General features: G+C 39.1%; 1 protein-coding gene across 1 annotated transcript in view; it reads left to right on the forward strand.

The window, feature by feature from the left end:
• grin2ab (glutamate receptor, ionotropic, N-methyl D-aspartate 2A, b) overlaps positions 1-14,649 on the forward strand; it is a 114,836-nt gene that overhangs the window by 18,384 nt on the left and 81,803 nt on the right. Inside the window, exons 3-4 of the mRNA XM_044027448.1 lie at positions 7,175-7,399; positions 7,497-7,655. Coding sequence (XP_043883383.1) covers positions 7,175-7,399; positions 7,497-7,655 — 384 coding nt within the window. The remainder of the gene's footprint in view (positions 1-7,174; positions 7,400-7,496; positions 7,656-14,649) is intronic.

A 14,649-nucleotide genomic window follows, 5' to 3' on the forward strand; every position in this document is an offset into this window, starting at 1 on the left:
GGGCTGTCCTTAGAAAATTGTTGTCGTTAATTTTACATCAGTAGTTAGTAAGACAATTACTTTAGTGTGAAATAAATAATTGACTATAGTTTTTCTCAACACTGGTGGCCAGAGATTTATTTGTTCTGTCGACATCATCATTTACCCTCAACAAGAATATGGATTCAAGAGTTGTTACTTCTGAAATCCGACTCACAACAGCTTGTAGAGCAGCATTGATCTCACTGAGATCTCAGTCATCATTTTCCTGTCACTGTTTTTCACTAGCTTATTTCTGCCTCTTGTGGTCTGAAAACAATGTATAAAAGTACCACATACAAGGTTTTTGTAAAGAAGAATTTATTTCTGCTCTTTAGTACAATAGCTCCTGTATCTTTTCTTGATCTCAATAGATTATATAATGATGCACACAAGAACCTACAGTTTATATAAAAAGAATTTGATGCAGCTGCTATTGTGACACAAACAAAAGCAAAAAGGGAAAGAGCCCAAGACTGTGCCTTGTGGTACTCCACAAGTGTGTATCCAACAACGTCACTGCTTGACCAAGCCCGGTGTTATCCTACTGTGTGATGCAAGAATATAATGATGTTTCTACATAGAACAAAGTTTCATAGTCTTTGCACACTGGATGTGATGCGAATATATGATATTATACAGTATATAATATACTGTATATATTCTCTGCTCAAGCTGCTAACCCCGTGACCCGACCTCGGATAAGCGAAAGAAAATGAATGAATGGATGGATCATGCCTAACTACTTGGTTGTCTGTCCATCTGTCTGTCTGTCCTTTCCATTGTCATATGAAACCTCAGGAAATCCTTGAGACAATCCAACAAACTATAAACATCTGAAAGGAAAATTTGTTTAAGCCCTTCCCTGACTGTCTAGGGTTCAAATTTGTCTTTTTACCTCGAGATTACCTTCTACAGAGGATGCCTGATATGAGAGCAGCAGGACCAATCATACCCAAGATGTTACCTTAAGAAGCTATTCTTGTTGAAATGCTAATTTACTTACTGAAACCTCTGTCAGTCTGAAATATGAAAAAGGCACAGAGGACAGGCAATTTTTTTCGACACCTTTTTGAAACAGTCTAGTACATCCTTGAAGACGTCACACCACCATCTGCAGCGTGCTTTCATTTTTTTTTCTGCAGCTGAGAAACAATTTCGCACAGACTGCCTGGTGATGTGACAAGCTTACAGCTAAATTCTCACAGTGCTGTTGTAGCCAAATAAAACTAAGTAACAATAAAGGTGGGTGGCTTTACTCTTCTTTTAGCTCCTGTGCGCACTATAAATCTTTAACAACAAAAACAACAATGAACTACTCTCTGCTGAAAAGAACCATGGATTCCACACCGCCTGTAGGGAAACCAAACCTTTCTTTTATTAATTCATTTTGTTAGATTCTTTCTCATAGTGTTTCAAATAATAATTCAATACACTTAAGGAATCTTGCAGATAATACATTTGCAAGATGATCAAAGACTCAATTATAAACTGACAGCACAAAATACATTTTACTTGATGCGAATGATACATGTCAAAGTTTGGAAGTGCATTAGACTGTCGTCTCAAACACAGCAGTGGCATTTGCGCGAAGACAGCAAGGGAAGCTCAGCTTCCTCTAACATGTTGTCAAAGTATGTAGTGTGTATTTGTTGTGTCACTAGTTCCTTCAGAATCAACTGTTTATCATAGATGACGGATCGTCTTATGTGATTTTTGTTTTCCCGGAGCAGCCTCCACATTAAAATCTCTTGAAGTTTAGCTTCAACTGTTGTTTATGGGACGGCACAGAATAGACTTTTTTTTTTCACTGTGGTGAAAAAAAAAACCAAATACTGTTTTTATTTACACTGTAAATAAAAACAGTATTATAGCATTTCAATTTTACACAATTATTATGTTTCCTTTTTCTAGTTTGCAGAATGTAATGTATGTATAGATAACTAGGCCTGAACTGAGCTTCCCCTGTTTCAAAGACCAGCGGCCACCACTGTCTTGCTGATATGACCATTGTTTTAATAATAATAACCACATGAGCCAATATAGACCATTTTCATTTATACATATACACTGTTTATAAAAACAGCATTATAGCATTTCAGTTTTACATTATCGCGTGAAATGAGCTTCCCCTGTTTCAAAGACCAGGAACTGCTACTGAAACACAGCTTATGTGTGATCATTGACGTTCTCATCTTTGTGCTAATACATTCAGCACTTGAAGGAGGAATACACACTATAATAGGGCAGAATATAATGTTGGTGACTATTGCATTTTCTGGTTTTACAGGCATGGCGTATTAAAGGGAAGTTGTAGAGGGGAGAATAGTGCAGCATTCTGATGATATTAAAATGTCTTCGAGCACAGCACTGTATTATTTAGAAGTGATTATGACAGTTTCAAAGAAAAGTTACACTAAACAAAATGAGATGGAGAGTTGTTTTAATCTGAATTTCACATTAATGCATTATGGAGATTCAAGTGATTGTGATTGTAATAACATTTTGTTTATTTGGGGCCTTAGTAAATGGTTTGCAAAGTTACATTTTCATTTAAGTGGGATTTTTATTTCACCATCTCTACATTTTGATTTGTCATTCAGGGCTTTTGTTTTTATTTATTACCCAATCAAATCCTCGTCATTCTGTTGAGCAGCATGTTTTGAGATCTCGTTTATATTCAGCACGCACCTAAAATACAGTCCCGGTTACTGATAATTACCCACTGCTTAGTAAATGAGAAGCTAATTTCATGCAGATTGCAAGTGCAAATATGCATAAATATGGCCCTGGCATTCAGTTAAGAATTGGATAATACAGTATGACACATCAACATACCAATGTGATCTGATGATGTGAAAAGATGTTTTTATAACACAGAGGGAAGAAACTGTGGAAAAGTGAGTGCTAAGACATTATTTTTGGGTGGAAGCTGATCTTCTATGCTACACTCGTGACTGTTTCACTGTACACAAAGGCAATGATGATATAACGTGTGACATCATTCAATCCTGACACCGTAAAGAACTGCTATCTCATATAATACAATAGGTACAATTGAAATTTTAATGTTAAGGTATAGTTTGACTTTCTCTTGCCCTGTAGCAAATGTGAATGTCTCTAGATTAAAGAGTGACTCTATTTTCTTCTGGTTACAACACATTTCTCATACTGTTTTATGCAAACCACTCATTTGTGTCACTATTTTTTGAATGGTTAAACCAGCATTCAGAGTTGATTTGAAAATTAATTGGATAATTTATTACTCACCTCCTCCACTGCACCGAACACCTGCCATTTTATGAAGAGAATATCAGCAGGAAAATGACAAATTGTTAGAGCAGAAGAAATTAAATAGAAAAGAAAGAAAATATCCAGATTAATATGGAAAAATAGTATGAAACAAATCAATACGTGGCAGGTCACAAAAAATAAGACTTTTTGGAAATGCTTAAAAACTGAATTTATTCTGTATAATACATGTAATAATAATACAGATGTAGTCTTGTATGTTGAAACTTCTTATGTATGGACAGTGAAGTGAAATACGCTGCATATGTTTGCAGTTCCAGTGGATGATTTGCTTTTAATTAATTTATGTAGTTAAAAATAAATTTAAACCTTTTAAACCACAATGCAAAATGTCACATATTGAAAAGAGTACTGTATCACTTGACGATATTTGGAGAAACAAGGCCCATAAAACCAGGAGTGTCATCTTCTGAGCTTCGTTCCTGTCGATGAAATCCTGGACTGATAGATCTGAGTAATTACACCCTCATGAGCTCTATTTAATAAGCATTAGGGCTGATATTGGCGAACCAAAAAATGTGCTTATAGCCGAGGAAAGTCACTTAGGTTTGGGATACACAAAGATGTCCTCTGATACATTATCAGTGAAGCAGCTCCAGGGCCTTTGTAATGACAGCTCCCATTTTTATCTCTAGCTTTGGTAGTGATATCATTTTTCACAAATCTAGAGTCAACTTTAACCATGAAATTAAAACGATTGATTTGCTGCTTGAATGCAAATGAGTGCAATTTAGGAAACATATTTCAATGAAAACAAACAAAAGCTCCCTTTGCGCCTTTTTTTTTTTACAGTTGTTCTATTGTAGTAAAGTGGCTGTTGAATAAACGCTCACCTTTTGTACTATGTTTTTAAAGAGTGAAGTCTAATTTTGTGTTGACCTTCTTCCAGCCAATTATCCCTGCTGTATTACATTATTAGGATCTGGAATTTTGCTGGACCATGGAAATTATTAGCTCAAGTGCTAACACATAGGGAACAATGGCATGCCATTTGGGTGTTAATCGTAGGAGTCAGCAGATGATCTTTCGGACAAGGGGAAATGGAAGCAGTCTGTAGATAAGTCTCCATTAAAATGTATGACTTTGGTAAAAGACAATGTGCATTTTTCTTTGTGCAAATAACTATATCTTAAAATATATAATACATAACTAATACTATTAGTTCACCAATATAAGCAATAGGTGGTACAAAAGACCATGCCACCACAGACGGATAACAAGGTTTGGTTGCTGCTTCAAACTGTGGTTTCCTCATCAGTCCACACATACCTCCTCTGACCAACTGTATCCTCTGTTTCCACCGTTTTCTGCAAAATAATTTCTTGTATTGATATAGCACTTTCCTAGTTCTGATGGCCACTTAAAGCTGATTTATACTACAGTTTTGCCATTCTCACACTTTTGTACAGTGCATCTATATGCAGAACATTTTCTATCACACTCACATCTTTCATTCCCATTCACATGCTGCCGGCACAGCCATCAGACTAGCAGAACCAAGAATCAAACCCACAGCCTTCCACTTATTCGCTGAAACCATTTCCCTTGCACTCTTGTACATCTACCTTTTATCACTTCATTGTTCCATTCAGGTTTTTATGTGCAAATCAACAACAACAACAACAATAATAATAATGATAATTAAAAATAAAACAGTTCATGGAACCCTCCTGGTTACCAGCAACATTGATCAATGAATGAATGAATGATCCCTTACCTCTGTCATTACCCTGCATACATCTTTTGCATAGGTATGGACATTTACACAATACTTCCTCTAGAGGGCAGTGCTGAGTACCAGGGGTGAACAAACATAGCGACCATTCAAAGGGGTTATTTTTTATTGGGAAACACAAGCGGATTTTGTGGCAGTGGAATGTAAGACTACTAAATTTAAGTTGTCCCATTAATGGAGAATATTACTCGCTGGTGTTGGCGAGAGAGAGATCGGTGACGAGCGCCATTTGCAATATTTCCATAATGTCTGCTGCGACTTTTGACAACTTGCTTCACCGGATAAATGAATAAAACCCCAGCACCCGGCAGTCAGACTGATTTAAGATGTAGGTATATATATGATACCTGTGTGTGAAGTGTGGAGGAGAAAACAAGACTTGGTGATGATGTTAGTTGATCGTTTTACTGACTGATTGGACTATTGACTCTATACTGCCCCCACAAATTCCGTTGGTATTGCTCCGTTTCGTCCGTCATCGTGAGCTCCCCTGCTTGGCGCACAATGATGGACGAAAGGTTCTTTATCCGTCTTTTTTGTATTATGGGCCTTTACATGTGTTAGCACTGATACTAACTCCGGTGACCGTTTGCGTATTCCTGTCCCATTGGTTGGAGTTGACGCTAATTCCTGAGGACAGGAGTGTAGCGGTTTATGATTTAGCGGCGTATGCTAAGTGCTGCTTGAGCTGTAGGCTAGTCTGTGGGCGCCAGAGCAGAGCGAGCAAGCTGGAAAAGTAGTGGTTTGACTAACTGACCTGATTATACCGGGTGTGAGATGACATGGATCAGATACACACACACACATTATCCCAGCTGGAAGGACAGATTGGCTGGATTAGAGCGAGAGAGAGTTTAAATATGAAATACATTCCGAGAAAATGAACAGATACGATTAGCAGGCATGGATGCGATGTTAGCTAACAAGGTGGATAAAGAAATTAAGAGACAGCAGGATAATTTTGCGGACGTAATGTTTCCTCCTGGGGTGTTTTTCAGCTCTACTGGACTGTGGTGGTGTAAAAAATTGGCTGAGATGCAATGTAGCATTCGCATCATAGTTTCATTAGCGATCATTCAGCCCAGGGCATTTCACACTGCATTTCCTCCATTCATTTGCTCCTCTCAGATATGCTCATATTACAGGAATAGGTAATACGGGGTTGAAACTGGAAGCAAGACACCTCTGTATAAGAACTGCAACTTGGTTAAGATGTTGCTTGGAGTTGAAAGAATGTATTTTTATCTCAGTGAACGTTATTGATTGATGCTGACACTCTTGCGCCTTTAGCGATGTGGAATGTTTGCCTTCAAACCCTCATGAATGGGGTAAAATCAGATTGCATTTATTTCAGGGTTATTTTATCCATTAATAGTTGGCACTTTACTGAGAACACTGCCTACAGGCATAGATTATGTTCAAATAAATGCAGGCAGTGAAAGAAAGAGTTAGAACATCCTATGAAGCTCCAGTAGCGTTTAAGCAAAAATAAAGATTTTCGATGCTTCCCTAATGCACTTTGGAAAAGAATTAGAAGATTTTTGACTGTGAACTCTGACACTAACATCTTGTCTTTGTTTTTGCACCTCACATATCTGAGTCACTAATTTTACATAAATACAAGCCAATCTTTGAAGTTGGGTTGTTTTACAGTATGTTTTGAAGAATACACAAGATATCACAATGATACTAGTAATCATACACAAATATAGAATACACTGTAATTAGGTTTGATTAGACATTTTTGTCACTCTGTTGTCAACTATTTTGATAATTGATGATTAGGTTTTAGTGTTTTTTTTAAGTCATATTCATATTTCTTCAGCTTCTTAAATGTGAATATTTTCTGGTACCATTGCTCCATTTGACAAATGTTGGTTTGATCTCCAGATTTGGGAAACATTTTCTGACATTTTATGGATCAAATGAGTGCTCGATTAATCGGGAAAATAATCGACAGATGAATCGATTATGAAAATAATCGTTAGTTGCAGCTCTAGGCTCTTATCGAAACCTGTTACAGGTTGATAGTAGACAGAAAATATCAAGGTAAAGATAGGATAAGATGACAAATCTTAATTTTTGGTGTTTGTGCTGTGTGTTTTGCAGGGTATGATGGGTGTAGTGAGCTGGATGTTACTCCTACTGTCACAAATTGTAGTGCCTGTGGCATCTCAGAAGCCTCCAGGGCTCAATGTGGGTGTGATCATGGGCCAGACGCGCCTTGTTTCTGATCAAGAGGTCCGGCCACCTCGGCGCCCTGATGATGCCCTTGATATCTCTGTGGTATCACTGAGGATCAACCAGACAGACCCAAAGTCTGTGATTACACAGGTGAGGCAAATTCACATACTCTCTAACAAAGGCACACACACACACACACACACACAGAGCATTTGTTTGACATAAGATTTTTCCCTGCCTCGCCTAGCTGTGTGAGCTTCTGTCACGTACTCGTCTCCATGGCATTGTGTTTGCTGATGGCACCGATCAGGAGGCCATCGCCCAGATCCTTGACTTCCTGTCTGTTCAGACACAGCTTCCAATTCTGGGAGTCCATGGAGGCTCTTCTATGATAATGGCTGACAAGGTGAGTTACCTATTTCAAAATACATGCACAATCAAAGCCTCCTCCCGCTGCTTTGCATTGACATGACCTTGTTACCAATCTTGTCACACACTTACATCATTGACAAACTTGGTATTTACTCTACGTACTGTACATCACTTGGCTGCAGCATCTAATATGTCAACCTCTAAAAATATGTATTTTTTAAAAGTGGCCACTACAGATACAGGAAGTGAAGAAGGCCAAATCATTGCCTTTGACGTATGCTATATTTGCATCTGCTGAGTTATTTAAGATTTATTGCAGTCGTTGTCTAATGGATATGTTAAGGTTCACTTACTTCCTGTATAAACTGTTAAAGGATGTTGTAGTCAGCATGTTGTAGATCAGAAAATGACGCACTGTTGTGTGAAAAACTTGTCTGTGGAATCTGGACTACTCATCCAGTTTATTGTATACGTTTAAAGTTGGAACACTGCCAACGCTGTAAGTTGGGAGGCAGAATTTAAATCAGCCCCTGGCTCACTGGCTGTTATCAACCTCAGCAGTTCCATGTGTAATAAGCCCTTTGGTACACATTTATTACTGTGGTTGTCTAGAGGAGTCAAAAAAAGACATTATATATATTTTATCCAATGATTAAGCATTGTGTTTGTCTGGTCTAAAACAGGACTATGCAAACAAAGTCAATACAGTGGTGTATGTGGTTGCATCATGTGTGGCGCTCAGAAGGAAAAGTAGAAAATAGATATCCTTTAAGATTGTCTTTTTTATTTTGGTGTGATGCTCAGTATACAGTTAGGGGTGTGTATCTCTTTCGTAGCAGAATTCTCTCTGTGGTACTAACCTCGTAGACCTGGGCTGACTGACAGACAAACTGTAGAAGCTTTGATAAAAACACAAAAGCTTCTTTAGCTTTTAAATCTCTCAGGGCACAGCAGCCAAAAACACAGGAACCAATAACTGCTGCAAATAATACAGCAGCCTTTTGAAGTACTACTTGCAGGGGGATGCAGTATGTGTGTGTCTCCGTGTGTGTGTGTGTGTGTGTGTGAGAGAAAGAGAGGTAAGTGGAAGACATAAGGTGGGAGGAAGAGGGAGAATTGGCTGAAGGTTATGAGAGTGAGGCTGCAATGTGAAGGTTATATGAAGTCCCTGTATAAGAGCTTAATTGTAGGTAAAATAAATAAATGGCATTTTTCCAGTCAACCAAGTCAACCAATACTACTTTGACTCCATATTAACTGTTTGGTTGAAAAAAGGCACACTTTCCTCGAAGGTGTGTGGGCTTTTTATGGTCCAGCACCTTCCTGCATGGTTTAAATTAAGGGCAGGAGCAGAACACTTGCCAACAAGAGCCCAATGAGTCAGCAAATCATTTATTAGCATAGTTAGACTGCACCTGCCTGGTGTGAGACAATATTGATGATTTTCCTCCATGTGCATGCTGGGTATAGATTTGAATAATTGCCCTATCAATAATAATTAGTGAATCAGTTGTGATTAAGACCACAACTATGGATTGCTTCCGTCAAAGTTTATTCTATAATATGAAATGGTTGATTGTGTAGTCAGACAATAACACAACCTGTCCATCATTCACACAGAAGACAATAGCCCCTTTTCCACCAACATTACCAGGAACTTTTATTACCAGGAACTTGTTATCCTGGGGAAAATAATTCCCCCACATCTCAACGTTCCGTAAATTTTAAGTTTTAAGGTGGGTTGCAGACACACTGGCTTAAATGAGTTCCACCAATCAGCGTTCTTCAGCCCACAGCCCCACCCCGGTAGAGTTCCCGGTAATCTGAAAAGTCCCTAGTGGCGAGTAGGAGTGTCTGGACTGAGAACATCAGAGCAGAGGCAGGTGGTGTGTCACATGTTTATTGTAAAGATGTTATAGATTGAGCTGGTAGATAGACCAGGTAAGGTACTGAAGTTTGGTATTGGGATGATGGAAGCTCTGGGTTTGACTGCTTTCCAGATAAGTGAGCAACGCAGGCAGGTGTGAAGTCGGACTTGGCTACCGATGAAAACAGATCTGGACGTGGCGGGATACTGCAGGCAGCTGAGTGATGGACCTGACACACAAGTAGACAGAGTATTATCGAGGCAGAAGCAGGCAACGGGCAGACCCGTATCTTAAAAAATGTAGACAAAGAGAAACCACTGAAGTAATTGAACCATCTAGTAGTGGAGTCCAGAGAGATGAACCAAGGATTACGTGCTGCAGCTGGATTGGAAAGTTTATTGGGAGATTAGCCTCATGGGGGAAGGCGAGCGGAGAAACCATGCCTAGTAGGCCACACACACACACACACACACACACACAGAGTTTTCATTTTAAAGCAGTTAGTGCGTTTAACTGTTAAAAGAGGTTAAAGGTCAGATTTTAGTCGGACTAAGACAATAATTTGGTCTATAATTTCTTGATGCCATGTAAACACATTAGTCCGTCTAAAATCGAGCTACTCTTAGTGAGACTAACATAAGTGGATCATGCGATTCATAGTCTGAAGACTCCTGCATGTATCCACTTAGTCTAGACTGGAGTTGGACTTGCCATTCTGCGGATGCACCAAAATGTCCTCCTTGGTCTTTGACCTGGAAGTAGAAAGACGCAGCCTTAGCTAAATTAAACTGTGCATGTAAATGAACTGAATGTCTTAAAAAGAAAATGATCGGTGAACAGGAAGCTGGTTGTGTCCTCTGCAGTTGTTTTCTTATGTTTCTGAAAATGTAATTAACAAGAAATAACAATGGTGAGATGTAAGAGTGGGGAACGCTTACATTTCACCATTGTTATTTCTTAATTGATGATGAGGTCAAACTGAAAATTGCTGTTCAGAGTTCCTTCACAGCTGATGGTGGAGTGCAGACTGAGAAAAGTCACTCAGAAAGCCATTGCCGATCACTCCAGGGTAGTGTGGACGGCAGGCGAAAAGGCAACAGAGGCAGAGTGTTTTAAAATGAAAATGTAGTCGTGTGTGTGTGTGTAGCAGTGCACACAGAAACAGAGCCAAGGAGAAAGACAACTGTGTTACCATATCATCTCTTATTTGATCAGATAAAAACGATGCATGTCTTTTCTCCAAACAGTACACATTTTTATTTATGTAAAAAAAAGACAAAGCCGGCAAATTGTCACACTTGAGAAAGTGCAAACAACAAGTGTTAAATATTTTTGCTGTAATCATCGCTAAAACAAAGAAATAACAATGATAATTGTAGCCCATTAATCTCCTGTTGATAAATCAATGAATCCTTTCGGCACCAATCACGATGGTGCACTGACAGCAGGAGATGATTACAAAGGTGATGAGGACGCTGTGTGAGCTGACGCTCATTACAAAGACCCCGCTCTGCTCTGCTGTGCCACTGTTATCAGTCATATTATCATCTCTCTGTGATATCTCTGTGTGATACACATGTACTCTTCAATGGTAGTTAGAATAAAACAAGACCAAAGCCAGCAAACATATTTTGCTGTAAAAACAAAAAAAAAAATCTGGCTCTGTGCACTTAACTGTGTCTGTGACTGTTGCTTTGCTACCTGCTGTCACTGGTGTAGTGGTAATCTGCAGGATCGAATGAAACCCCAGTGGACACTACAACACTGTGCTTTCTGCAGCTAGAGTGTGTACGAGCCTCTCCCCTTTTCACCAAACTCATCCACACTGTTAATGTCACATTCAAGCTCGTAGTAGAGAGAAAAAGGAGGCAGGCAGACGGGCAAGTGCTCCAAAATAATGTATATCCAGTATGTGGCGGTGGGCAGTGCAATTGTGAAATGCGTGGTGTTAAAGCAGCATTAAGCTGCCAAAATGCAAACTTAGCTGTCATGATTATGTCACATTTCAAGCAAAGGCTTTTTCCAGCTGTCATATTTATCAGTAGCTGGTCGTATCACATAGGCAGGAGCAAGCGTCGTACAGGCTCTCCTGAAAACTGTGTCTGCTAATAAACAAGGATGCGGAGATCAGCATCTCGCTGTGACGACCCCGACTGCTTGTTTTTTTAATGATGGTTATGTTTGTTTTCTCACTCAGCATGTGACATCTAAGCTGAGTTACAGATTGACTGTTTATCCTTGAGACTAGAATATTGTAGCTGCTTTCAGTTGTGGTCAAAAATGTTTATTTAAAGATTAAACAGAGTGAAGAGTTTGGTTCTAATGACTTGGGCTTATGCGGTTATTATTAAACCAATGGTTGGTTAATCTGGAAAAGTCAGCCATATCAGCAGGAGAGTGGTGGTTGTTGGTCTTTGAAACAGGGGAAGCTCAGTTCAAGCCCAGTTATTTATACATAAATTCTGCAAATGAAGGAAAGGGGAATTATGTAAAACTGAACTGCTATAATAGTGTTTTATTTACAGTGTATATGCACAAATGAAAATGGTCTATATTGCCAAGCCAATAACACATTTTTACAGACTTCCCTCTGTCAATCAAAAACTGGTTCCGCCTTTCAGACAGTTCCTCCAAGAAGTGACCATTTTGCCAATCACCATTGAACTCACCGCAGTGAAAAAAACCTTTTCTGTGTCTTCCCGGGACAGTTAAAGCTGAGCTTCAAGTGATTTTAATGTGGAGGCTGCTATGGGAATACAAGACGATCCTTAATCCGCGATAAACAGTTGAATCTGACTAGTGACACTACATACTAATTGCGTTCTAGAGCAAGTTTAGTATTGAAATGTAAATACAACACAGAACATATTTGACCACATTTTAGAGGAAGCTGAGCTTCACTTGTTGTCTTATAACAATCACCACTGCAGCAGTAAACACATCAAACCTTCCTACCATTAGCTGTCTCGTCAAAAGGTCTACCTCCAAACCACTAGAGGTCGTTGTGTGTAGTAGAAGTGAGGATTTTGGTTGCACTTTCTCTGACACACCATCATCTCTACCTGTCTCATTGTGACTCTGTTCATGATCAGTTAGTAAGAGAAAGGTTTGCCCTCCAATCCTTCCACACAGTGTTTATTACAGTAATCTATGGATTACTTCATTTTCGTGAACACATTACACACCATTTAACCAAGAGACAACTTTAGTGTCTCCAATGCTTCCAGCAGCACCCCAGTATGAAAAGCACTGAGTCGCACATGACTTTAAGATGTAGTGTGTAAATTGTTAATATAAACAAATGTATGTTTCATTCAAACCATTGTCAAATAACTTCACACGATGCTGATTAAGCCTGTATGAAAGGCAGGAATAAGCTCTGCAGTTTTTTGTGTGCAGATGTGCTCACCAGGACACTGTTAAGAAATTGTTATTAACATTCATCCAGGGATCCAGTCACAAAAACTACATTTTGAGGGGGTTTGAGGACACATGTGACCAGATTCCTGAGTATATGAAGTCTGTCCTCAGGACACATTTGGCTGATTTCACACTGGATGTGTGTGTGGTGCATCAAGGTGAATCTCTTTTCATTTACAGTAGGTGCACATGTTAATGAGACTCTTCATACTGGCTGTGTGACTCTTTTTGAGAACACAACTCTCACTGGTTTTTACCTCAAGCCATGTGTGTTTTAACCACTAAAAGTGAAAATGAACTTTGTTCACTTTTTCATCATCTGCATTTATGTCATGTCTCACACTCTTGGTTTTCAGTTCCCTGATTCCATTGACTTTTTTCAACACTCTTTAATTATGAAATATGTGCAGCACCGATGAGTACATGGCTGAAGAGTCCTGGTATTTAGTCGGCCGCAGGGGAATATTTACAGTATTTTAAAGTCTATTTCATTAATATCAAAGGCATCAAATGTATATTATTTCAACATAGCAGAAACTGCAGAGCAGCTCGACAGCAGGTGAGCAGGGGACGTGGATCTGATGTGAATGACACACGTGCGAGACACACAGCTGACATCCTCTGACCCACAGCAGAGTCCATCCATTTTTCATACTAATCAGTTTTCACATATTCATTTGTCACCACCACCATCAGCACCAGTGCAACATTAACACTGATCACCATATAAATTATTTTTGTAAGGGCTAAAAGCGCTTGAAAAATCTTACAGCAGTGAGAGCAGGGCTTTATTTAACTCCAGCTTCTCTAATCTCTTTTTTTGTTCTCTTTGGCGTTCGTGCACACACACAAACACGTTGACATCAGACACATCTGCACATTGTATTTAAATAAAGGGTGTAATCATATGTGGCTACAGGAGACGACACATTGTACTTAGCTCTGTCTGAATGCAATTGGATTTAAACACCAGGTCTGTACGTGACTCAGCGCTATAGCTTCTTATCAACACCAAGATAACAAAGAAGGAACAATAACTATGTACACTGTAGAGGCAAACTGAAGTTTTCACATTGTTTTCAAAATTCTCTGCTGAAAATCTACTGAAGCGATGTGCGGAGCTTGCAACAGACCTTGTGTGTGCGTGCGTGCGCGTGTGTATGTGTGTGTGTGTGTGTGTGAGAGGGGGAGTTGAGTTAAGAATGAAGCAGCAAGAGGAAAAGCAGCAGCCTCTCAATCAAATCAGCATTTTCCCACTCAAAGTGGATCCTGGTGGCCAATGAAAGCAAGGCTTTTAGGGGACCAATATAAACATGGACGGTGTTGTTGTTCTAAAACCATTAAACTGTGCATTCAGTTCACAACGAGCTATAAAGACGGAGGCAGATGATCTGCCGTGCTGACCCCTAAAAGAAGAACAAGCAGAAGATTACATGAAACAGACCCTCATATAAACAGCTTTCATAGATGATTTAAAGCTGAGGGGTCAAATGTCCTCAGATAACTTAACCACACGTTCACTTGTTATATCTGGAAAAAACCCGACATATAATGTTTATTACATGTGATTTCAGCCCAGGACAAACCCTGGAAATGTACTCCCTGTATCTCTTCCAGAGTTTTCATAAATGTAATTCCACCCCAGTTTCTTCAGCCCCAACAAATCAAAGATAATCTTTGTGTTTTTGCCAAACCTGTGTTTTTTTTAATAATCAAATGAATCAGTGTTAGTCTGTGTTC

The sequence above is a fragment of the Solea senegalensis genome, linkage group LG6 (assembly GCF_019176455.1).
Source record: "Solea senegalensis isolate Sse05_10M linkage group LG6, IFAPA_SoseM_1, whole genome shotgun sequence".
NCBI classification, from domain to species: domain Eukaryota; kingdom Metazoa; phylum Chordata; class Actinopteri; order Pleuronectiformes; family Soleidae; genus Solea; species Solea senegalensis.